Genomic DNA, 26,139 nt, shown 5'->3' on the forward strand with positions numbered 1-26,139 from the left:
TACACAGGCAGGTAAAGTACAGCTTTATACCAAACGTTGCACAGCTCAGCTTTCAAAGAATAATTGTTTTTGTGTAAAAGCAATTCGCAGCACTTTAATTAGTACTTGAAAAGAAATTCACTTACCGATATTTTCTGTGGGCATTGAGACTCTGGTTGGTTCTAAGAGATTATCAGCCAAGACAAAAGCCCCTTCTTCTAATGTATCAAGTAGCATTGTGGCTGCATGGGCTTGTTCTGAAGAATTCATGTCTTTCCAGGACTCCAGAGCTTCAGGCCTGAGCAGGTTGTCCACTGTGTCAACAATTGCCTGCATTCATTAGAAAACTATCATTAGGTCTGATTGCCTTAGGCAGCTGGGGAAAATTTCCAGCGTTATCTGGTGACAATTATAATACTTAACTGTCAGAATGATTTACTGTGATTTAATGGCACTAGAAGACTATTTCAACATAAAAATATTTTCCAATCCCTTGCTGGATTAGCATTAATAGAAGTGCAGTTAGCCACTAGCACTGTGTGGTCTCTAAGTGGTAAACATGCAGATTTGACTTGTCTCGTATCAGATATAAAGACAGTCATATTAATGTGCTGAAAAAATGTAAAAACAAATGCCAGAAATTTTGCCTGAAGCTTTCATCTTAAAGTTAATGTCAAAATATATAAATTCTATTTAAAAATACTAATGCCAAAATTGGCATTCTGCAGCTTAGGCTAAAATGGCAATAATACTCTTCTGGAAACTTAGTACAACTCATGCAGCCACTGTGCTATAAACTACTTGTCTATGACAAACTGCCTTCTTTATTACAGGAGGCATGAAATGAAGCTGACTCAGTGGATATAAATTAGCCTGGGCCACTCTCACTCCCCCTCCTGTTCCTGTACCTGTTCATAGATACTTAAAAAGATTACTAACTCCCATTCCTGCACAAAGGTCAGTTAAAAAAGGAAATCAATAGAGCAAACAAGATGTCCACTGACTGTCCCCGTTATCAGTGAAGGCAAAACTGAAAAGCTGAATAAAGCTGCCATTTTAAGTCCTTCTTGTAACAACTCTATCATTATGTTTTAAGGTTCATTAAGCTGCATATAAAGTAACAGTAAATAAGGAAGAAGAAGAATTCAGAGACATGATTACATTATTTTTACAAAATAATCCAATCAATCACAGTAATCAGTTAATCAATTGAAGGCAGGCACTTACATTAATGCATAATGTAGCTGTGCATTGAGTATGCTGTGCATTGAGTACGCCATGCATTGCTGAAACACCCTGTTTACTCTGTCCCATTTACCTACTCATAATATGTCATTAAGCCTATATATAATTTGTTTGATCAATTTAAAAGCATCAGGAATGGAAACAGAACGCAGTGTACAAACAGGAAGATGTTGGTCTGGAATACTACATTGTGCAAATTGGAAAAGGAAAAGTTGGTCAAGGCTATTGTCAGAGCAAGATTAATTAGCCTAATCCATTTTAATATCCTCTTTCTGTCTGTGTTGTGAACCACCACGACCTTCCTGGCAGGTGGAAGATACTTCGAAGTGACATTAAAGCCTTTTTTCTTTCTCTAACGGGAGACAGAATAGTCAAAACGCTCGCACTGATACTGCTGCAGCCATTAACTAGAGTGGAACAGAAATTGGTCTGCAGAGGCCAGATTCATTAGTCACCAAGAAATACAGATTGGAGCCTCTAATCTGAGGTACAAATGAATCCTCTGTCACAAAGTGGGAACTTGCTTCATTTGCATAGTGTAAGTCAGCTTTTGATTTGTAATTTCAAGAGGGTTATTAGTCTTATCTAAGCAGAGAAGCCCATCTGAGACTTACAGAAAATGACACCAGTCGAAAATTAAGGTTGTGCTATGGCTTCTTATGTATCTCCATATAGTGCTGATGGTACGCATTCATTAATATGAAGCACTTTTTATTTATTATGGGACAAGCTAGCTCTGCATTTTTCCCGTGGTAAATGATCACCTGTCCAATAATACTTTTGAGGTGTTCCCTCCACTCAGACAAAGACAAGCGAGGAGGTGGAACAACCACAAGGCCCCTCTGACACAGCTGTCCAAGCAAGCCAATTATTGCTCCTCTCATGTTAATTTTTATTATTGAAAACAAAGTATGAAAATTCAATCTGCTCAATGCCTGCTGGATTTCCTTTTCCTATTCAAAATTACTTTCTGATAAAAACCTATTATGTTTATTATTTAAGAAGTGCATTCTTCTCTCCAGACCCTTGTCTCTTTTTGTCAAATTTTTGCTGTAACTGGACATCTCTTATCCCGTTTCCTAAGCAGCAGGATAAAAGACAGACCATCCAATACAGAGAAGTGTCCCTTCAGTAAGAGTTTGAATTATTTTATTATGTTGCAAAGTATTTCAAAGTTCTTTTTAAAAATTGTTCTTATATTTTATCTCAGAAGGTACAAGTAAAAACTGTATTTTAAAAGAAACTTTGAAAAAATGTGCAATAAAATCTTTCAGAACCACAGACACGATCTATTCTAGGACATTTTTTTCTCCTTATCACAGGTGTGAGGTTAGCATTACTGGCATTGTATCACAGAGCAGGAGCTGGCCACTATGGGCAACCATTCTACCAGAGATGAAAGAAACTGAAAATCAGACAGCAGTGTGTTATGTGCCTTCCATATAGCCTGGCTAGTGGGACACATGATATATATGTTACCAGTAAAGCTAGAGAAAAGTTTGTCTTTATATTTTGTCCTGAAATCACTGAAATTGGCCTTTGTAACAACTCTTAAAACTGTACGGTGGAGTAATTCTACTACATATAAGAATACACAAAGAACAAAGCAGGCTATATAATGTACACTTTTCATGCAAGCAAATAAATTCTAAGCAGTCTTTGATATAAAACACTATCAAGCTCAAGTCACTTCTGTTCATTTCCCAGCTTTTTCCTCTACCCAAAGTCATAATTATGAGAGAGATGTTACTTCCAATTCAGATAATAACTATTTCTGCTTTGGAACAAGTTGAGGTTAGGGAGGTATAAACTTGGATTTTTTGAATATATATTTTTTCTGAGTGTTATACCTGTGCAAAGCCAACATTTGTACAGTTGATATGGGGCACAATACACATTTATCAAAGACTGAAATACATAGGATCATGCAGCAAGATGATAAAGCGTGGCAGGTTGCTGAAGCAGGGAGAAAGCAGGGTGACAGCACATGAGAGATACCTTAAGGTAAGCCCTGCATGTCTTCTCTCGTTTTTGGAGCTTTTTAGTAAGAGAAAAGAAAATCAGAAGTTAGACACATTCTGGAAAGCCTCAGAAATACCCAAAATTTAGTCTGGTGTTTCAAATCCATAATTTGAACTGTAAAGAGTTTGGACGTTAATTCAGTTTTTGTTCAGCAATGACTACAGAAAAACATCAAACAGGAAACCTTTTTCCCAACCATTATAAAGGTGCCCAGGGATCTTTGTCCCAGCAGTGGGATTTGTGTGAAAAGGTCAAAGGAGGAAATCCTTGTGTAGACACTTTATCTGTCCAAGGGAAAACTCTTCTAAGTGTAGCTAGGGACTGTAAATAAAACTATTGCCCAGACAACAGAGGAGTGCATGGAGCTCTCTTTAAAGCAGGCTGAAAAATGTTTTGTTTGTAGTTTGTTGACTGAGCTGAGGAAAGGAAGTGGCCATGAAATGTAGCATTTCTTCCAAGAAAAACTGGAACGGTAACGCTTTTGTGATTTGTATCTAAAACACTCCGACATAATTTTTCTCTGAAATGTTTCTCTCAACACTATTCTAGAAAAAAAAGAAAAGAAAAGAAAACCAACAAAAACTATGTCTTTATGGTTTAGATCATCCTAGGAGATATGATCAATTTTAAGTGATGCTGGCGTCTTAAAAAGTCTAAGAAAATGCTATTATTTTGCAGGAATTCAGATTAAAGCAAAACCGTGCAATCCTGCTGAATCCCACTGATTGCTCAGGGTTAAAATGTTCACTGAATAAAAATACTGTTTTGGTTGAGAATTTCTGTAAGCTAGTGCCCATTTACCTACATTATTTACAATGCATACAAGATTTTAATAAAGGACTCACAGCTATTTTTGAGGACCAGTGAAATTTATTCTATTATGAATTTTATCTTATGTCCTAAAAAGAAGGTAATTGCAACTTTCCACTGTGTATTTACTGTTGTTTTCTCTTACATGTTTATTCCAGAACTAAAAGCACGCAGGAACAAAGTATAGATTAATATTTTGGAAAGGATAAAAAAAATCAAGAGCAATGGTTATCCCAGCAAAGGGAGGTGAACAAAGATGCATACCTTGTTATAACTCCTTCCAGCAGAATCTTTTTCACTGGGTCGCAGTTCCTGCAGCTGAGCATCCAAAATGTCCACGAGCTGCTCCATCAGCCTCACTGATGAGCTAACATCGCCAGCGAAGACTGGTCCTTTGGTGTGTTTAGCCAGTTCATTGGCCAGACTAGCAGCATTTTCTCCACTTCTGATCTGAAATGACAATTTATATTATCTCAGCAGGGTCCCTTGTTCTGCTTGCGGCTCCTAATTCCAATTCCCCACGTACCTTTGTTGTGGTGAAATAACCATTTGCACATACATTGAAATCTGCAACTAATTGAGACCAATAACATTCTCTTTATCTCAGAAGATTAAAGGTTCTTAGATCCGTGACACACAAAAGCAGTTCTTAACAGTCATCAAAACCAGAAATCAGACTGGGACTTTTGGGCTAGATCTTCTGTTCATCCTCACTTTTATTTTTCTGCCATTATCAGACAGTAAGAAATCTATTTGTTCACACCAGTGCTTGAGGCATTTGAAAGTCAAGTAGCCTGGTACTGACAACAAATTATCCAGTTTTCATAAACTTAGTAAATCTCAGTAGGGAAGGAAAACACAGAAAGTGGCTCTGCGCTCTAATCATACTGTTATTAATGCACTCGTACAAAAATCTATTTATTCAAGTAAAATTCTCCCTGAGCCAATAAGCCTTGTTGCACACCAGACTTTTTGCTTTATAAATAAAATATAAATCACACAGCAAAAACACTGGAAGAGCTATTTTGCTTTAAAATGCTATGAAAACATGTAAGTACAGACTCTCATTCAATAACTGAGCACAAGAGTGTGCCTTAATACACTTATGAGCCAAACTTTTGGTAAATGCTTTACACACGAAGTACATGCAACTCCTTTTATTTCAAAAGAACACAGAGTAATAAAGACAGCTTCAACAAACTCAATTATTTATGCTTGCAGTTAAAATCTTTAATCACAAGTGAACATCAGATTAAAAGGTTTCAACCAACCTTCTGAGCCAGCTGATTTACCCAGTGTGAGGTGCAGTTGCTAAGATCAGGGCCTTTGGGGTTCCATGTTCCCGTTAAAACCACACACAGATACGAGGCAGTTCCTACAACAGATGTGGAAAGCTACAATTAAATTGAAACAATTTTTCTGCATGCATTCAGGAAAACAGCAACAATGTGCTCCTTAGCAGTGTTAAATTCTGAATGCCACTAGTGTAAGCAGTTGACAAACTGACAAAAACGTAAGGAAATAAGGTAGATGATAAACAGCAATAAAAAAGTCAGTGAAAAGTACCAGACGGTTTCTGCAAACAAACAAAAAGCCCTTGATTTTTCCTGGAGCTCATTCAGAAGGGAGCTCATAATGAGAAAGGCAGCTGTAAGTATATTTCATAACAGTCCTCAAGTAAAGATCTAAAATTTGACCCGGATTCTCGAAGCGTACATGCAAGGTAATTCTGAATCTACACTCAAATGCAGTTTGTAGATTAGAACTTCACCATTGCCTGTAGATACTGCATTCTCTAAGTAATAAAAAAAAATCATATGACAGACAGCCTGAGATTTAAGAAAAATCACCATGAGAGAGCGGCACAGTGCCTTTGAAATGTCTGCTTGGAATCAAGATGTATTTTTAAAGGCAATACCTCGTGTTCCTTTGGGACAAGGCCGTTCAACCATCATTCCTCTTTGTGTCTGAGGCCAGCTAATCCCCCTGGCCTCAGTCGGTTCACAGAATCTTTCTGGCAAAGGGAAAAAACTCGTCACAGGGGGAATTTTGGTTGTAGAAATGGGTGGTGGTGGCTTGGGTCCTCTGCTTCCTTCCTTTGTTCCTCCAGCTAATGTTGTGCTTACGGGACCTTTCTGTGACGTAGTGCTAGTGGTGGAAGCTGTGGTTTTGTATAGCTCTGCTGAAGATGTTATTGTCACTGCTGTAGTAGGCACTGCACAAGGAAAATAAGAGCAATAAAAAAGTGAATGATTTCAGAATTATTAAAAAAAGTTATTTATGTAGTTTTAATGGATTCTCTGGTGTGTCCTTTTCTTTAACCTGAGTGCCTAAGAATTTTTCTTTTTCCTCCCAACTCATACCAGTATGAAGTTTCAGCACATTCTCTAAACACTCTCTTCCGTAATAAAAATTGGTAGTTACATTTCTAAAGGCGGAAAGGCAGTCCTAGTGAGTTATCAGTACAAAACAAACATGCTCAGAGCAAATAAAGATTACTTAGTTGCTTCCACAGAAGGAAGAACTCAATAGATAGAGCCATAAACAGTACAGTTCAGCTTTAAAAACAAAGGTAGTAGGCTGTAACTAACAGGAATGTTTTAAAAAACAGACCCAAAAACTTCAAGTCACCGACTACACACCTTCCAGGGAAATAATTCCGATTACATCTTCCTACCCGGCAGTCATTCTGCTTGAAAGAGCCACAGCATGCCTGATTAGCTTCGAGCAGAACAAACGCATAGCACGGACGTGGTGCTCTGGTGTTTGAACACTGTGGGCTCTAACATCCTTTTTTGATACAGCAGGTATGAAGCCATGTCTTGTGCAAAGCCAGTGGCAAGCACCTACTACAATCTTTCACACCACTCGAGGATAAATTTGGGCCAAATTATTTCTGACCGAAACACAGAAGTGCTCACTCCCTGGCACTGCTGAGACTGGGAGGAGCAGTGGGCCTGGCTCCTTTTCTGAGGCTTTGCAGAGATAGCACTCCTTAATGCTTGTGAAGACAACAGTCTGTAATTCCTGTTCATCACCTTGAAATGTATACGGAGCAACAGCTGAAACAATGCAAGTAATGTAACTGAAGCAGTCACCATGAATTATTTTCAAATCTTCATTAGTGTTCACAGTGTTTTACAGGCACATAAAATCACAAATCCTTGTGCTGAGATTAAACACGCTCAGATCAACTATTTTTTTATATCCTAACCAATGCAGAAATAAATGAAACTAATTTTAGGATTAACTTAACTGGAGAAGGTGACTTTTTTTGTCATGACTGTGTTCCGTTGCAGTTAGGCCCCTGACCTGTGAGGTACAGACAATGTGTTTTTTATCATGTTCTCTAGATAAGTTCACTATGAACATCAAGTTCTGCTAAGCTTTCTGTCAGCAGATTTTTTTTATTTTTTTTTAAGTTTGCATTTTGAGTAAGATTAACTTCCACTTGTTTAGGAGATATTTCAATCATATTTCATTTATAATATTTTAGGAGACTCAACTATCATAGAATCATAGATTGGCTTGGGTTGAAAGGACTCTTCATTTTTATATGAATTTAGAGTGTAGATTTTGAACACTGGCATCTATTTTTAAAGACCGTATAAAGAGAAGTATTTTTTATCCCTTTCTTACTCACAAATGACAAACTTCTTCATCAGCTGTCTTCCATTCAGCCCAATTCCCGGCTGTCTGAAGACAGTCTGTATAATTGTGCTGAATTTGTGGCCTAGCCAGCTACTATGAAACCTACTGAAATCTCTGAATCTGTTCTGCAAGTGCTTGCCTGACATCTTGTGAAACTGCTGTAATTTTATTTTGATTACAATGCATCCAGCCTTCTAGTGCTTTCCCAATTAACATTTGTCAAAAGCATTTGCAATCACTTGCAGCAGTGTCAGGCAACGCCTGCTGAATCAGGTCCTGGGGAACAGGAAGCTGCAGGAGACACAAGATGATGCAAGGGACAACCCATTATTTCTATCCATTCCCTAACACATTGTGCTAATAAGTTTGTATTTAATCACTTAAATGTGTATTAGCATTATTGCATTTACTGCATGAACCTGTAATGTTTAGGATAGCTTTGTCTCAGGAGCAAAACATCACAGCAAGAACACAAAACTATTCTCTAAAGTTCAGTAGTGAGGTGACAATTTTCAGAACATACTTTGTTGCTGCACCCTCAGCTATAACATTCTGCTGTCCCTAGAGCAGAGAGGCTGTGAATGCCCCTTCCTTGGAGGTGTTCAATGCTAGGTTGGAGGGGGCCCTGGGCAACCTGATCTAGTACTTGACCTAGTGGCTGGCAGCCTGTAGAATTGGGGTTGGAACTTGATGATCCTTGAGGTCCCTTCCAACCCAAACCACTCTATGATTCCATGACTGGAATCCTTTTTTTTTTTTTTTTTTTTTCTTTCTTTCTTTTTTTTTTTTTTTAAATATGGATGGGTCACATTATCACCTGAAGACAGTCTTTGTATGATAAAAAAAAAAAAAAAGATCAACAGGAAGGAAATTCAGAGACTTTTTGAGAGTAATTAACTTACATTTGTTTCATGCAGTTCCTAACAGTTGATTTAAACAGCTATATGTACTGTGTTTCTAAAAATTAAGACATCACTGGAGTAAAACTTAACACCTGTTTAACAGTGTGATATCTATTAAAAAAAACATAACACAATTGCTTAGGACAGCAGGGGAATAGTAACTTTGTTTCCTCAACTGACAGTGAAGAATAGATTTAGAGACATTCTTTCTTCAATTTTGTATTCTTTGCCAATGTGTTTATACTCTAAGTAGATATTAACTACCTTCAAACAAACAAACCAAAACCTCAAGACACAACCATACCCATACATTTAAAATTGATCTGGAATGCCCAGATGATTAATCATTTCTGAAAACACTAATAGTTCCATTTTCATCTCTGCAACTTAGATCATTTTCCAAATTGGCTGCATGGATTTTTCATTTAAACATTTGTTTTTACAGGCCAAATATTTCAATATATTTGAACATTCAAAAACCTAATTCTACACCTTCATTTTCAAAAGGAGTCATACACCGGGCTGCTGTGTAAAGCAATAGGGATCAGACACTTGTGCAAACCCAGATTTTCCTGCTTTCTGCTTATTACCGTGATGTGCCTGTTTTTATGCTTCAGTGAATATCAGGGAAGTCACTAAGACTTAATTACCTATAGGCTCCAGCTATTATGCTGACCAGTACTCTACTGACAATGTAAAATCCCATTTAGTTGAAAGTGAAATGTTTATGTGGGCATTTATAAATGTATACCCTGAAAATGACAATAAATACGCTACAAAATTAGCAAAATGCCTATGATCAAAAAATGTGTTATATCTGGCCCCCATTAGGTTATCGTTATTTGTACAGCCTCTCTTTAATCAATCTGTAACACAGCAAATTCACTATAATAGCAAAGACCTAATTTACTTAACAATTCGCTGCATGACTTCATCATAGATTCTTGGTGCTATAAAGATTTATTTGCACTAGCTTCCTGTCACTTCAAGCCCTCGGAGATAGTAGCTGACGAGTTTCTGTTCTATCAACACTCACAACATCCATATTTTCCTGCAGTGATCCAATAAAACTTAATGATGGGTATCATGGTACAAAAGGGGAGACAACCCCAGTTTGAACAGTTTGCACCGTCTGCGCAAATTGGGATGAGTGTAGATGAAATCTCTCCCTAACGCACTAAAACAGAACAAAAGGATTTATCTTCTTTTTGTTACCAAGGAAACCTTACAATGTAATACTCATTCACTTTTTAAGGGGAAAACTCCCTTCAATCTTCTTAATCTTTTAACTTAAAATTCCTTTTAAAAATCCTATTCCAGATAGGATTTGTTTGTTCCTTGGATATCTCCATTAAAATCATGTATGGGAACATATACATTAAATTTACCAGAAATATAAAAAATATGCTCTGACTTTTTCATAGTTGCTTCTCTGCAGGTCCTGATATACTTCTGAATTATTTCTGAATTAAGGTTTTGACTTTTAAATACAATTTTTACACTTAACCTTAGAAAATGTGCTCTTGTGCAGTATCTGAGTGGTACTTGTCAGCTGCAGCTCTGAAAGCCACTTCTACATCTACGTATTATAATTCCCAAGAGGAGAGAGAAGAAAAAACAACATATAGAGACTGAGGTTAAGGGGAGAGAGTTCTAAGGGCAGCCGACCCAATTTCCAGGGTAAGATGGTAGCTTGGCTGCAGCAGCTGTGGTTTTAGAAATCAGAAGTCTTCCTGAGGATTACGAAAATAAGGATATGAGGAGATGTAACATGCACAGTTACAGGAGGAAAAAAAATGCTACAGGTCTGCAGTGAAGTCAAAGTCATCATTAGGTTAATTAAAGAGGTATTTCTGTGGTTTCAATAGGCAGATTTAAAAATTAAAGAAACAACATAAAGAAAAAAGGCAGGTTTCAAGTCACGAGCGAGTCTCACAATTTTGGCCCTGGGAGCAAACACAAATCTTGCAGTTCAAAATGTGACTCAAATGTGATAAATTTTTCCTTTATGAAGGAAGAAGATCGTAGTTTTTGAAGCATTTGATAGTAGGAAGTTCAGGTGCAGACAAGAACTGATAGCCAAGACAGATAGAAAAAACGAATCAGTGTCTATATCATTATTGCTCCCACAGCAACAGAAGGAACACAGATTGCTGACTTTTCTACAATGCCCCCAAGTTAACCACTCAAACAGAAAAGATCATGACTTCCAATTTTGAGCCACTGACCTTGTGACACTATTAAGTACTTGGTATTAAAGTACCATTGCAAAAGACACAAAAAGAAGGTTCTCCTACTAGGTGACTTAAAGAATCTTATCCTAACACCTATGTCTTTGAGTGGATGATTAAGAAATCTAAGACAACCAAAACACATATGCACACAGAAGAAACACAAAAATGCCCTTTACACATCCTTTTTCAAATATACTGAAAATCTGATCTAAGGCCACACCTCAAATACTTTGTTCAGTTCTGGGCCCTCCACTACCAGAAATACACTGAGGTACTGAAGCATGTCTGAAGAAGAGAAACAAAGCTGTTGAGGGGTCTGGAGTACAAGCCTTGTGAGGAGCAGCTGAGGGAACGGTGCTTGGTTAGTCTGAAGAAGAGGAGGCTCAAGGGAGACCTTACTGCTCTCTACAACTGCTTGGAAGAAGGTTATAATGAGGTAGGGGTTAGTCTCTTCTCCAAGGTAACTAGCAATAGGATTACAAGTAATGGCCTTAAGTTGCACCAAGGGAGATTCAGGTTGGATATGAGAAAAAGCTTCTTCTCAGAAATAGTGGTCACACATTGGCACAGGCTACCCAGGAAGGTGGCAAATTCACTATCCCTGGAGGTGTTTAGGAAATGTGTAGATGTGGTTTCCTAGGGACATGGTTAGTGGGCATGGCGAGGATGGATAAATGGCTGGACTTCAAAATCAATCTTAGAGATCTTTTTCAACCTTAATGATTCCATAATCTAGATATTACACATATAGATCTTTAAGTTCTGTAACAATAGAAGACCTGGTCTCCAATTTATATAGATATTATGCTGAAACAAAGAGGAATTGAGAACATAATACAAGTAAAATACAGAGCTATAAACTGTATGGAATATCTTCTTTTTATAGCAGTACATCTCAAGGACAAGCGAGATGATAATTTTTCCTTTAATTTAGTAATCTTTAACTAAAGGCAATTGGCTTAGGCAAAAGAGGAAATGAACTGAAACATATTCTTAGATCTGCCACATACAGATCCATATAAAAATAAAATACTGTTTATTGGCTTTATATAGGGGGAAAAACCTTTTGTGAATATATGAATTACATATTCAAATGGTTTCTATGTATTAAAAGGTCACAAACAAAATGTATTTACTGATATCTTAATGCATTTAAAACAAAATCTCACAATTCACTCACAAAAAATACTCCTTTTGTATCTTCATGGATGAATGGGTAAAAAGCTTAGAAGAGAGGCAAGCACCCCGCAGCGTGCCCTAGGCCCCTTCTCATCTAGGTCTGGTTGCAGTAAAGAGTTTCTCCCTCTGCCTTGCATGCCAGCCTTGTCTCATGGAAACCCCAGGACATGAGGGGGTGCTAGTGGATGCACAAGTGTCTTTTTGATATTAGACAAGATGTGGCTGAGATGTGTACTTTAACTTATGTTAGAAACTCATAATAAAAACATCATGAAATGTTTCACTGAAAACACTGGGTGGTTTACTAGCACAAAGAAAGGATCGTACAAACCCTTTTTCTCTCTCCCTGTTCTTCCTTAACACTTTTTCCCTTAATGCAATGATTTAAAGATTAACTTCTACCACATTATTCATGGCAGAGCCTGCACCTCCATTTTCTTCTCTTAATTGTAAAGCTTTGGAGACCTTAAACTGCAACTTCATTTGAGTTAAACTGAACGAACAGTGACATGCCTGAGAACATACAAAAATGAAAGCTTTCTAATGAGATAGGTGGATATGTCTCCGCTAAGAGCAGCCACCAACCTGTGTTATGAAATGGGGTGCAGGGCCTTCTGAACAGCTGCCCTATGCTGGAGCTTAGACCTACGTACTGGAACTGGCCTGAGCCTAGTATCATACATGGAGAGGTCTGGGGAGACAGACTGGGAACGCCTTCATGTGGCTCTGAAAACTACTAATGCACTAGTTCTAAAATGTCTTGTTCTGCTGCTGCTTAAGTATTCTTACATCCAGAAAAATTTAAATGTATGTTGATACCGAATCATAAAATGGTCTGGGTTGGAAGTAACCTCAAAGGCTGGTTCCAACACCCCTGCCATGGGCAGTGAAAACTCCCACTAGATTGGACTTTACAGGACCCCATCCAGCCTAACCTTGAATGCCTCCAGTGATGGGGCATCCACAGCTTCTCTTGGCAACCTATTCCACTGCCTCACCAGCCTCAATGTGAATAATATCTTCCAAATATCTAATCTAAATCTCCTCTGTTTCAGTTCAAAGCCATTCCCTTTGTCTTCTTACTACACTCCCTGATAAAGACTTCATCTCCAGCTTTCTTGTAAGCCTCTTCTAGTACTGAAAAGCCAGGAGAATGTCTCCTCAGAGCCTTCTTCTGTCCAGGGTGAACAATCCTGGCTCTCTCAACTTGTCTCCATGGGAGAGGTGCTCCACTACATGGTTTATACTGCTGTGCATTCATTAGCTGAGCTAAAACAGAACAGATGCTTTCCACGGGAAGAAGCCACTATTACTAATTTCCTAAAATTTTAAAATTTACTGCTGAACATGTATGTCAATTAGATGACAGAAGTGAAGTATTAAGTTCCATTGCTAAAGCAGTTTATTAACATCTTGTCCTTTGATACATACACCTGCTTCTGCTCCAGACCATTTGTTTTGATACTTTCTCCCATAGGTGTTTATTTGTGGCTAAGCCTTTCCATTTCATTCTTAGAAATAGCTGAGACATAAAGATCTCCATTTTTCCTTCCTCTTTTTGGAGTTAATATTTTCTTTTTAGATAACTGTTCTAAATCCAAGGGAGCTGCAGCTGTAATGAACTTACTGAGAAATCAGCAAAAAACATGTTGGATAATCTTATCTAAACTAACATTAGTAATTGTGAAAATCCAGAAAAGCATTGATGCTTGCTATTGCACATTAACCCCATATGTATCCTCTGGGACTTCCCAATAAACATTGCTCTTCAGCTGCTGGCACCAAGAAGTTAAAAGGTCTGCACACGTGGTGTAATCAATTCAGAAGGCAAGTAACAGAACCAATGGGAACAGGCTTTGAGCTCAGTGTGAATGAACTCAAACTTATTTTATCTGTTAGTCAAACTAATAGTATAAAGTAAATAATTCTCAAACATAGAAAAGTTAAACACTTCTACAAAAAAAAAAAAACCACAAGCAAAAAAAATTAAATAATTCTCTCTCTTCACAAGTTCTGTAAATTTGCCTTGCACCAATGTAACACTGCACTGCTCAGCTGTGCAGAGACCAATCCTCTTTGCATTTCTGCTAAAAGCTAAGTCTAAGACTAAAGAGATCTGTAATAGTTGTCTGAATAAATGCACAATGAGAAAAAAATGTCAGAAAAATCAAACTCTTACCTTGGGCAGGATCAGGTGGGCCAAATTCCAAAGAATATCGGAGAATGAAGTTGTTATTCCACACATAGAGCTGGTTGTCTCTGGGGTTGTAATCCACTGCAGCGATGTACTGGTACTGGTTGGGGAAAGGAACATCCACGTGCTCTCCTCTGCTCAACCTGGTGTTATAGATGTAATCGATGGCGTTCCTGCCCGTCTCGCTCTCATTGTCCTGATACACTGACCGGACAACGTACAAGACACCACATATCATAAATGCATTGGATGCTGCCCGTTTGTCGTATGTTGTCTCCCAGGTTGCTTCAAAACGTAGGGTGTAGGGGTTCAGCTGACTAATTACTATCATCCCGTTGTTCTGCTCCGTAGCATAAATTACCCATAAGCCATTTTCATCAACTGCCAAGTCAATGTCGGTCTTTCCTCCCCATCGATATGGAGAAGTATCATGGTAATTAGCATAATTGATTATGGCCTCTCCACTCTTAATTCTAGTCCTCAAGTCAAATTTTACTATGTTCCTAGTTCTTTCCTTGTTAAAAAACACAGCGCCATCATACACTACAAATCCAGTACCATCCACTCGATTTGGGAGTTTATAAGTTGTCTGCTGGCGTCCATTTTGGAAGTCCTCCAAAGAAGCATATTCTATCAAAGTATCAGTGCGATATGGAGTCCATGGCATGAAGTATATTTTATCTGCAGCCTGAAGAGGATCTTTGCACCAAGCACCTGCTTTTTGTTCAGCTTCATATAAATACGGTGAGTCCACAATTGCTTTCAACGTTCCAGGGCAAACAAAAACTAACAGTCACAGAGAGAAGTAAGACAAGAATTATGTCAAATTAAAACTGCCTCATAATCCAAAAAAAGAAAAAAAAAAGAAAAAAGAAAAAAGTAGGTAAATCATAATGACTGTGTCAGGAAGAAAAAAAATCAATTTAATTGGCACTAGATAATACCGTATGTTATAATTAATGCAATTATCACCCGTTATCATCCACTTTTCTTAAAGTTACCATGTTCTTGCTGTACCAGTATGGAAAGTGGATGGGAACAGCTTTCACTAGTACAGACCAAGGCTCAATGGCATACACAGACAGCTGAAAATGTAGAGCTACTCTTGCATTTTCATCTTAGACTTTTAGTGAGTACACATTAACGTTCCAGAGCTTTTAACTGGTGTGCAGTAGTGTGCTAGGTCATTTCAGTCCAAAAAAAAATCACATCGACTTGTTTAGAACTTTAAGAAGTGGTGAGGCTGAAAAAGGAGGTGCCTCGATTAAAAATAAAGGAACAAAACAAATCATCAGGTATATAGAGAAAGCAATTAGGAGCAGAGAAAACAAAACACAACCAAAGCAATGAATGAAACAGACCAGGAAACCCTGTAACCATGGCATGCTATGGAGAGGGTTCTGGAAGCCAGGCAAGATGACACTTTATTAACAAGAATTTACCCAAGGGTGAGAGAAATAGAGGGAAAGAAAGACAAAGAGAAAGGGAGAGAAAAAAGCAAGGGAGTCTTCCCTCCAGCCCAAGTATTTCAGACACTATACCCCGCCACCTACTTTAAGCAGCCAAGTCACTTTATTGCAAACAGTCGACTTCTTTATGAGGTGTACTTATGAGATCCTGCTGATTATCATAATATAAGAGTGTTGTGGGGAGGGGAAGGGAAGAGGTTAACATCCATAAGGCACATAACAAGGAGCTGGGGTTTGGACTGTATACGTTATTTACCTTTTTGCTCCACTTCTATTTTAAGCATCGGAAGAAAAATAAAAAAAGTGCAAGGAAAAAAGAAAGAAGATTAACATAAATTGACTATTAATCTAAAGATTAAATTAGTAACAGACGCTAAATATAGGGAGAATAAGAACTGCACTATATTGGATAAAGAGAAACAGACAACAGGAAAACCTAGCAGGAGAGAGATTCTATGGTTACATAAGTGAACACGGATCAATCATCTTAGTAGATTAAGGAGGCAATACAGATATGTTGGCATGTTGTTTCACTTAGTGAACCTGAATAAATAATGAATGACTTTACTAATGCATTCTAGATATACTCTTCTTCTCAAACTCAAAGCATAATGCTATCAAGTTGACTTTTAAGAATGACACATTAATATATCATATATGCGCTAGTGCACATATACATATTATATTAATTAGATAACTATAAATCCAAAACACAGTATATGAATTATATAGGTATGTATGTGCGCTTATTGAATTTCCCCCCCATCTTCCCTCAGCTTTTACTTCTTGTAAAGAAAGCGGCTTGCATCCTTTAGCTCTCCTTAGCCCCACTTTATTTGTTTTCCTGCATGTAACCTTGAGAACTTTTGCCACTTCTTTATCTATAACTGCAAAATCACACTAGAAGAAATAAGCAAAAACATCTAGAAAAAGGAAGCAAAAGCACAGTAAGCAAGAAGAGAAGAAAAAATTAACATTTAGCTCATTCAGATATTCTCCAGCATCATCGATTAAGCCAGAAACAGCAAGCTAGTATGCAAGGACAGTCATACTAAGTGTTTGAAACAAATATCCATTCCACCACCACACATGGAAAATATAAATCAAACCCAATTAACAAAGTTATATTACTATAGCAATTTCTCCCCAAGGAAGTTTCAAGGAACTTATTACAGGAAGACTTATAGCTTAAGTCCAGATAGTAAATAGCTTTCCAATAATTATTTGCAATAAAATCTATTTCACATACTCAGTAGCCTTTGAAGTATGTTCTCTTAGTTTCATAAAATGATCTGAAAAATGACAGATGTACCAATCTGTGTAACAATAACTGCTGATACCAAGGAAGTGTATCAAAACTATTTGCACAGTTATTACATTTTCAGAATTATGGTATTAACCTGAAAAATGTATTTGTATGTTCCATATGAAGTTTTGGATTTTCAGTTTCATTTAACAAAATTAAATATGGTTATTTTGGGAGAATGATGTTGAGTGAGCTGGCCTAATGTTCCTTTGGGGAACAATTCCAAAACTCCATGAGGGGAGTGGGAGAGGGCTAATATTGTCAAACTGAGCAGTAGCTTTCCTAGCCTTTGTTCATTTGTGCATCTTTAGGTAACAACTGTTTTTCTGCATTTTCTAATTCTTCAGTAAACAGAAGAAGCATTCTTAGGCAAGTTTCTGAGTTTCACATTCCGTTTTAATGACTTCCAGATGATTCTGTTCGTCAACTTTCATGTATGAGCTTATTTCTTGCCAAAGAGCAATACTGATATTGTACCTACTTAGAATTAGTAATAGGAGAGTGGGAAAAAGATAGGGATAACTAAAATCATTACTGGCACGTCTTCTCAGAGTACATTGGTGTACAGCTGTACAGTTTTCAGGGACAGATGGGCTTATTGAAATAAATAAATGCTGCAAAGTCCAATCAATACAGACAGAGAGTATAAAGCACTCTAAAACATTTTCTATTGAGTTCTTGAGTCCAAAAAAGGCATAAAATAAAAATGCACAGATGTACAAAATGGTACTTTTGATGTACTTCTTAATGAAAGGGCAGACTTCTGTTACTCAGTCAGTGTCAACATACATTGTGAAGCAGAATTGAGAGAAATGTCAAGTATGATACTCTCAATTTCTTTGTAATTTAATCAATAGCACTCTTATTTTAAGACAAAGCAATGCCTATCAAATTTGTCTAGAATTTTAGTTTTGTTGAAGATCTAACTGAGTATTTCAATAGATTTTTTTTTCAGCTGAAGAGGATTAGAAAAACACTACTGAACAGGTCTACATTATGAGATGCAAAAATGTAAGCTTTGCATTAAGTACATTCTTACAAGGACAATGAATACTGAGTCCAGAGAAAGCTCAGTCAATGTGCATGGACAGCAAGCAGCTATATATTTCTGGAGGCCAGCAAGACATAAGAGTTGCTCATAAACTGCATTTTGTACAAGGGTGACACCAACTCCAACATGTAAGAGCTCTCAACTTTCATCACAAAAGTAACAACTGCTAGTTGTAATCTCTCATGAGCTGAAAGATATCAACATAAGATATTTTGCAGTCCTGCAGTAATTGAAGATGAAATCAAGTAAAGTAACAATCAGAACTGAACATTGGTTAGAAATGCTGTGATGACTAAACACCTCTCTTCCTAGACCCACAAAAGCCTATCCCATCTTCTTTGCAAACCTAATGATTTCAGTCATTCCATATGTTTAGAAGGGCAGCACTGGAACAAGTAAGGGAGAAAAAAAAAATCAGACTTGATAATGGGTGTTGATCAAGACTTGCAAGAACATCAGGACAAGCTTTGTGGGACATGGAAAAAAGATGGTCAATAATCAAAATGGCTACTGCAGCACTATGTGGTTTAAAATTAAACTTCAAAACTGATTTTAATAGCTGTCAGCCTTTTTGATGCTTGTAACAACACATGACTCCTCTTACAATTCTGCAATTAGGTGTAGTGTCATCATTGTACATGCTGCAGTTAACAAACTCCAAAACTTGGACTTGAAAAGACAAAAGTATCCAGAATCCTGAGTTATGATAGATATAGAATTACATAATTCAAGGGGTAGGCCAATGCAATTGACAGTAAACAAAATTAAACATTTCAAAAGCAGAATAGCTACATGTTAGAGTACAGGGTAGGCCGCGCTATACTTCTGAAAACTGGAAAAGAAAAGATTCCTGTAGATAGCAATACCCAATTGGTAGAATACATCCACAGTTCTCTTCCTAAAACAGCATAAAAAATTGTTTGAACATTATTTGCATTATAGCTTTTCTCTATGAACTAGCCTACTGGAACTGGAAACATGATCTCTTGTCATATGACTGACCCCATCGTTTGGAATCACTTGCACTGCCCTCTTTCTGAGAATTTGGAAATAAGAATAAAGCTAAAGTAAAAGTGATCTTTGCGGAACAAAATTTTGGTTAGACTGGGGTAAGACATCACTCTTTAAAAGTGGCACAAGAAGAACAGGCATAACAAGCCACCAATACTACACACAGGAGGAATGGTACTTGGGATCACTGTATGCAGTAGGCTTCCAAATCCTACAAATGGTACAGAAAAAAAATCAGCAAGCGTCCATCTCACAATGAAACAGCAGAAATGAAGAGAAAACAGATGATCTGTGTTTGGCCTTTAACAACAGTGAATGATCAATATGGTGAAGCAATGCAGAGCAGTATTTCAGTTCAAAACAACTAAATTTAAAAATTGTGCAGTAAATACTATGGACAGTTTTGACATAGCTTTGCTTATGCCAGAACTCATTTCCTTCCTTTTTGGATGTATACTGTCACCACAGTGTTTTTGCATCTCAGACTTGGCCTGTTTCCTGTACCAATAGAAAATGTGACTTTGGTTAAGGATTACTGCAGATCAAGAGACTCACACTTAATAATAACTTAAGGGAATGATCAGTGCACTGCTCATATTCCATTGCAAGCACAGCTATTTCTCTGTGGAGTTACAAGATGAGGGAGAAGTCACTGCAAAGAATGACCTTACAAGAAAGCAAAACCAGTTAAAAGTGTTGAATCTGCAGAACTTTTATACACGTGCATACATGTCAATGAAAAAAAAAAAACAAACAACATTATTACAAGGAAATAAGAAGCATGTCTAAAACTAGTGAATTCTGGCATTAGAAAGAATATTGTACAAAACTGCTGAAATAGCTATTACTTTTAATTTTTTTATTTCAATGTTTTCAGTATTCATTTTTTTTTCAGCTAAAGGTTCTGTTTTGACATCTGATTTGAAGGCACAATTCACATTTTTTGCTTTACATTAAAAGTGAACAACTCTTCTTGCTCCTTTTCCCACTGTTTTTAAGAAATGCGGTTTAGGTACTTAGTGATGAATTATTCACTGTGAATCTGAGTTCACTTACGAGTGTGCCCCTAAAGCACAGTCTTCTTACAACACCTCCTGACCAAGAGTGTTAGTGCTGGGTTTTGCTGTGCACCCAAATTCACCAAGGTAGCCTTTCAAGTAGATCGTGATTAAAATTGAAGTCAATTCCTTCTTTAGAAGTCTGTGAGCCAAGCCAATTTGTCAGCAACTGGTATTGGGCAAAAGTACAAATTTCTATCTGGCCTATTGAATAGCTAATTCGAGTTTGTTTTCTGGAAAAACAGTAGCCTTAAAAGCCAAACACTTAAGAACATAGACAGACACTTGGCCAGCATTGCACCATGGCTTCCTTCCACACTTCGTGAAGCTAATTGGAGGCCCTAGTCTGTAAGTGCTCTGCATGCATAATGGATCCGTGGGCCATAAACATATGCTTCATTTCCATGGAACAGCACTCCAGCTTTAATTGTGAGGGCCAGGGGAAGTGAACAAGAATAAAAAGATTATACTTACTGTAAGGAACACATTCATATTGAACTTCTAGATACTTGTATGTTCCAGGACAAGGATCAGGAAACACATCTGACCCAGTAACTACTATACACTGTGTTCGGTTGTTGCACCTGTAATGGGAAAAGAAAGCAGGCTAATTAATTTAAGATTACACTTAATTTGCAAGTTCATACTAAAGTGCTACGTACAGCGCTAGCTCTCTTCACACTTGGTCAGTCCAATCCATAAGACAACAAAGTTAATTAATACTAGATCAGTCAAAGTCCATAAATGAGGCTTCAAGACAATATTTCAGTTCAGGCTTAACACTTTTAAATTTGGGTATCGTTGTTATCTCAAATGTCACTCATTTTGAGTAGCAAGGATAGCTGCCCCAAACACATACTGACTTGACAATACTACTCAGTAAAACCAAAGCAAAATGCAAAGATGATATAAAACTTACAAAAAAAAAAAAAAGTGTAAATGTGAAAAGTGCTTTCACACAAATGATAAATTCCATTAATCTCTCCAGATATACATTTGAATGGTTTTATATCTCAGAGAAATTTTTGTTGTGATTAAAGGTAGCCATGATTTTGGTTAGAAGAGTTATTGCAGACAAAGAACATTAGTATTTCAATTTTAATTATTTTAATAGCAACTGGTGGTCTTTATGCTTCCGCTGTTAAGTTACAGGAAGAAGTAACGAATGACCGTCTGAGGAAATTAGAAAAACATTTAAGAACTGCAAGAAAATTAATTATGATGTATTGTAGAGGAGACAAAATACTGAAATATAAATGATTTGTTGAACAGGGGAAGCCACTGCATTTTGATGCAAAGAAGAAATTCTTTGCGGCGCCTCCAGCCACAATCGTTTTCTGAATTTAATGGTTTTTAAAGTGTTTTGGTTTTTTGCTTTGGTGTCTTTTTTTTTTTTTTAATATATATAATAATCTGGGATTTCCAGGCCAAATATAAGATTAGAATTTTAAATGCAAAAACTATCACCTAACTCTGAAGAGATGGTCAAAAAGTAATATAGAAAAAAATAGTCAGAAGGACATAGATGGAAAAGAGAAGGTCAGGGAGTTTGGTGACTGAAAGAAAAGGGAGTTTGGCTGATCTTCTCAGGGGTTACTTTTGTTTGTCAGCAAACTGAATAAGAGAGGTCTGAACTTAAGTAATAGCCTAGCCTTTGACTCCAGGTGTACATCAGCTTCTCTATTGCCTACTACTTCCCACGCTCCCTGAATAACAAATCTCAAGCTAAAATAATCTATCTTGTACCAACAGCTTTCTCCAGCTATACTTTGCTAACATGTATAAGAGTGATTCTTGCTATCTCATGAGAAGTAGAACAATCCCATTTGAAGAACTCGGATATAAATGATGTTCACATTTACCTTCTAATCAAGCTAGCAGTGAACAGCTTGGGACAAACTGAGCCTCCTGCTGAGTAAACTCAGGAGCAAAATCTCTTCCAACTTTATTAGATCATTCTTATTTTCTCTGTCCTTTTTTTTTAAAAAAAAACTATTTATTTTGTCTTGTGCTGCTCATAATTTCAAAACTGATTGCAAATAACCCAAGCAAGCCAGGACAGGCAGGCAGATAGATGGCGAGGAGCTCACTTTGTGGCTGTCACTTGCCAGTCAGCCCAATACTGTGCCACTCAGGCTGCCAGCATTACTCACTGCAATAACCCACAGAGCGTATTAGGGTTTGGAGAAAGCAGGATGCTTACAATGGCTTTCAGAACCACCTGGAAGTGATGAAATGCAACCAGCTTGCAGAGTCACTGCACTGCTCTCAGGTGCATGATGTAAGAGGAGGCTTCTCCACTGCAGAAGTAGGAGAAGGCAACACGATCCTAAACTTCACAGATTTCTCTGGTCTTACCTCTCTACCAGGTTTTTTAAACCCCACAGCTGAGGCCAGACTAACCAACATACAAAAAGTAATATTTTGTAATTAATTTCTTTAAATTAAAATGAAGCCAAAAGCATTCCTACAAAAACACTCTCTGTAGTGCATCACTCAATGTAATGGCTTCCACAGCTTTGAGCTGTATGAAAATTTCATTTTACACTTGAATGAGCAGCAATTAAGAAAGAAATATTGATTTATTACAAAATGAAATTGATATATATTGGGAGGAATTATTTGAGAATGAAACTGATGAAAGTGAGTTTCAAGCTTGTATCAAAAGGATGTACAATGACAATAAATCAGAAGTGCACTATATTTTTGTCTTACTACAGTAAGAGCCAGTGTCAAACTTCAGGCGCTGAGTTGTTGACTTTGTAAAAACTATGACTATTGACTATTTCTATAGGTAAGAATTTATGTGTTCTGCATATGGCCTCCTCCTGCTCACTTTTGGCCAAAACAAAGGAGATCGCAGTTCCAAACTGCAATGAGCTATGCCTGCTGCTGCAGTACACAGTAGTACTACAGAGCATCCTCATCTAGAGCAAGAGCAATTATGTGGATAACTGAAAGAATAAACATTTTACATCCAAATCACTGACCTGTATTTAGGAATGGAGTGCTGCTTATATTTAAAAAAAAACAAAACTTGGTAATCTTTTGGTTTAAGATTCTGATTTCCATATGCTTCTAACATTTCAAATTAAAGTATCTTGATTTATACATTCACATGTAAAAGGAAAAAATCCACATTCAGGTAACTATTTGTTACCCAGTTAAGTTTGTCATAAACAACAGTAATTAGAGCATCTGTCAATCCCAATTCAAGGGTTCTAGAGAAGAGAGGAAGGATATCTGGGCCTTGCAGAGGTAAATCTGAGACTAGCCATTCAGAGAATTTACATTTGTTCTCTGGATAAACAGAGTCTTTCTTCTTCAAAATTGTTCCGTCTTTCCTCCTGTAAAACCTGGGACACTAACTTCAGTATTAGTTATTGACCTATGTTTCTGTTGCTGCCTGCAAAGACCATTCTACTAACTGCTACAGGTCTCAGCTGACATTCTTTATGTCAGCTATATTGGACAAAAGATACACTATATAAAACAGCATCTTATGTACAGAGCTTATCTACAGAATATCAAGGCACCTTACCACCACTCTAGCAGAGGTCTACAATTTTGAGAAATCTTTAAATTTAGAAACACTATGTCCAACAAAGACCATACTACACTGCTACAATCTGCACAACATAATCCCCTGTGCTGGTTTCTATTCCTTTTTGAATGGTAAGGCCATTTTGAATGTGGCTACTTTATGGTATTCTCCAAAACAAGGTTCAACAGAAATAAAATTCCTGGATATTTGAAAAATTGGCCCAGATGCCATCAGGAAAAAGAAAACAAAAACAAAACCAAACAAACAAAACAAAACAAAACTTGCCAACTACCTTGAAGTCCTTCATGCATTTTAACCAGTGTTATTTTTTCTACACAACATTCTGTTCGTTCAGTTCATCTATCCAAACTGTTTTACAACTGTTCCTACTGGTACGAACTAGCATTTGTTGTTTCTGGGAATTTAAGAAGTCAAATCACAAATATTTTAACGTTTAAGTGTTTGCAATCTAGTGTTTAAGTGTTCTATTGGTTTTAAGTATCATTTAAGTGTTCTTTAATCTAGTTAACTGCATACTTCCCCAGCATATTTTAAACTATGCAAATTCACAGGTTTTTATGTACAATCTTAAAGTTCATATGATCTGACACTGAAATATCTTCACACTTGAGACATTCATGATATTCACAAAGATTTATGACACCATGACTTTGTCATTTACAAGGAAATAAAGCAGATCTGCAAAAAACAGCTGATGTGGAAAAGTTAATGCACAGATTAAGTACAAAACCCTCGTTAGGGGAAGACTAACAGTAGCACTCAAAGAATGACGATTCAAGTTCCTGTGCTAACACAGCATGAGTTTTATGAAGGGAAATGTAGGAAATATCATTGTTCTCATGAATGCATGCAGTAATTGTGTACTCTAAGAGTCGTTTCTTCAGTATTTTAGTATGAATGAAGAAAGGTTACATTTTCATAATGCAGATGCATCTCTTAGAGTAATCTAAAAATCAAATTGAGTGTTTAATTAACAGTTACAGTACAGTGTCTGAACTCCTTTCACCTCAGGATGAAAGACTGTGCAAACGAGGAATGGCCCTTTCACACTTCAGATGAATACAGAAAAAAGGGAAGTAAGCTAGCTCCAGCAGTGCTGTTAGCCAGCATCTTCCCCTCACTGTGTAGCCAAGCCCCTTCTGTGCTAAGCTCTAAGGACAGCTGTACTTCCCACAATAATTTGTTTGCATTTCAACCCTAATGTTGATTTGTACAATTCCCAACAAATTGCTTTTGCTCTTTTTTTTATTATCTTATGCTCGTTATTGCACTTTACCACGTGCAATGTATGGAGATGAGATTCCATGTGCAATCTATTGTGTGAGGTGTTTTAATCAATAATCTTGTTCTGCTGATTAAGCAGGGGCTTCTGTTTTGGCAAGATAACATTAGTTTCCCCTGTCATGCTCCAAAAGCTATTGGGAATCTTCAGCAGATCATTAGATATGCTACAATAAAGCTTTGGTACATTCTCTTTTCTTTCTTAAATTACTTCTTCACTGTCCTATCATTCTCCGTCACCGCTGGCACTGCATTATTATTACAGCTCCCCTGAAACTTGCACTAGAGCTATGTCTCCAGGCCACAGGATGCCATTTTCAATTGAAGCTTCTGCTTGAAAATATAAATTAAGAAAATTTCATTATCTCCTGCCAAGGGCCATTATTCACCACTGTTCTAAGGAAGATTAAAAATGCAAAGTCTATGGACTTGAACAAATACTCCAGCATTAAAATGAAAAGCACAGTGCATCATGACTGGACCAGAAAGTGAAATACTAGAATCTGAGAAGCAGATTTTTGAGATTTCAGCATGAGATGGGCCAAAGAGAGGGAAGAGGTCATCTTCATGTGTAGGTTCCATATGCCACATAAAGATGCAAACAGTTCCTCTCCAAGTGGTTCTTGCAGTTCTGCAAGACATGTACAAAATAACATCCACATCACAATTTACCCTTCAAATGCTTTTGTTTTATGTACATAACTTTGGCAAAGATAGCAACATAGAAGAAAAATCACTGCTATTTTGAATAGAGTACAGGTTAATGTCTACCATCCACAGACAGACTGTTAAGTTGCAGCTTTCTGTGAATGCAGTGTTTCTTTAGGTAAGGTAAAAAAAGGCAAATACAGAAAAGTCATACACATTTCACTTTAAAAAGCTAAAAAAAAATAAAGATGGACTAAAACCTTATTTTAATAGATGAAATTAATTTTTAACAAAATTGTTAATATATTAGAACATCCACTTTGGTATGTTTTGAAATGTTTCAGTCAGATCTGAAGGTATTTCTCTTTCAGCATATTGATTAAATACTTAAAAGCTAGCACAACGGCATGTTCCTGCATATTGCCTGCAGCAACCTGCTCAGATACCACTTGCAGAACGTAAACTCTGAGTTACAGCATCACGTACTCCATATGGTCTTCTTGTTCCTTATTCACCCAGTGTGAGTTGTAGTCT

The 26,139-nt window shown here is 37.1% G+C and overlaps 1 protein-coding gene across 39 annotated transcripts in view; it reads right to left on the reverse strand.

The window, feature by feature from the left end:
* Nucleotides 1-26,139, reverse strand: part of ADGRL2 (adhesion G protein-coupled receptor L2) — a 382,604-nt gene that overhangs the window by 29,735 nt on the left and 326,730 nt on the right. For 25 of the 39 annotated variants that reach the window (NM_001190477.2, XM_040704625.2, XM_040704622.2 and 22 more), the window contains 8 exons: nt 20,586-20,695; nt 15,942-15,956; nt 14,202-15,002; nt 5,975-6,271; nt 5,328-5,431; nt 4,321-4,506; nt 3,223-3,261; nt 126-309 (listed from right to left, as the gene is read on the reverse strand). In NM_001190477.2, coding sequence (NP_001177406.2) covers nt 126-309; nt 3,223-3,261; nt 4,321-4,506; nt 5,328-5,431; nt 5,975-6,271; nt 14,202-15,002; nt 15,942-15,956; nt 20,586-20,695 — 1,736 coding nt within the window. The remainder of the gene's footprint in view (nt 1-125; nt 310-3,222; nt 3,262-4,320; nt 4,507-5,327; nt 5,432-5,974; nt 6,272-14,201; nt 15,003-15,941; nt 15,957-20,585; nt 20,696-26,139) is intronic. The other 14 variants (XM_046944451.1, XM_040704626.2, XM_040704616.2 and 11 more) reach the window with 3 other exon arrangements.

Source organism: Gallus gallus, chromosome 8 (assembly GCF_016699485.2).
Source record: "Gallus gallus isolate bGalGal1 chromosome 8, bGalGal1.mat.broiler.GRCg7b, whole genome shotgun sequence".
NCBI classification, from domain to species: Eukaryota; Metazoa; Chordata; class Aves; order Galliformes; family Phasianidae; genus Gallus; species Gallus gallus.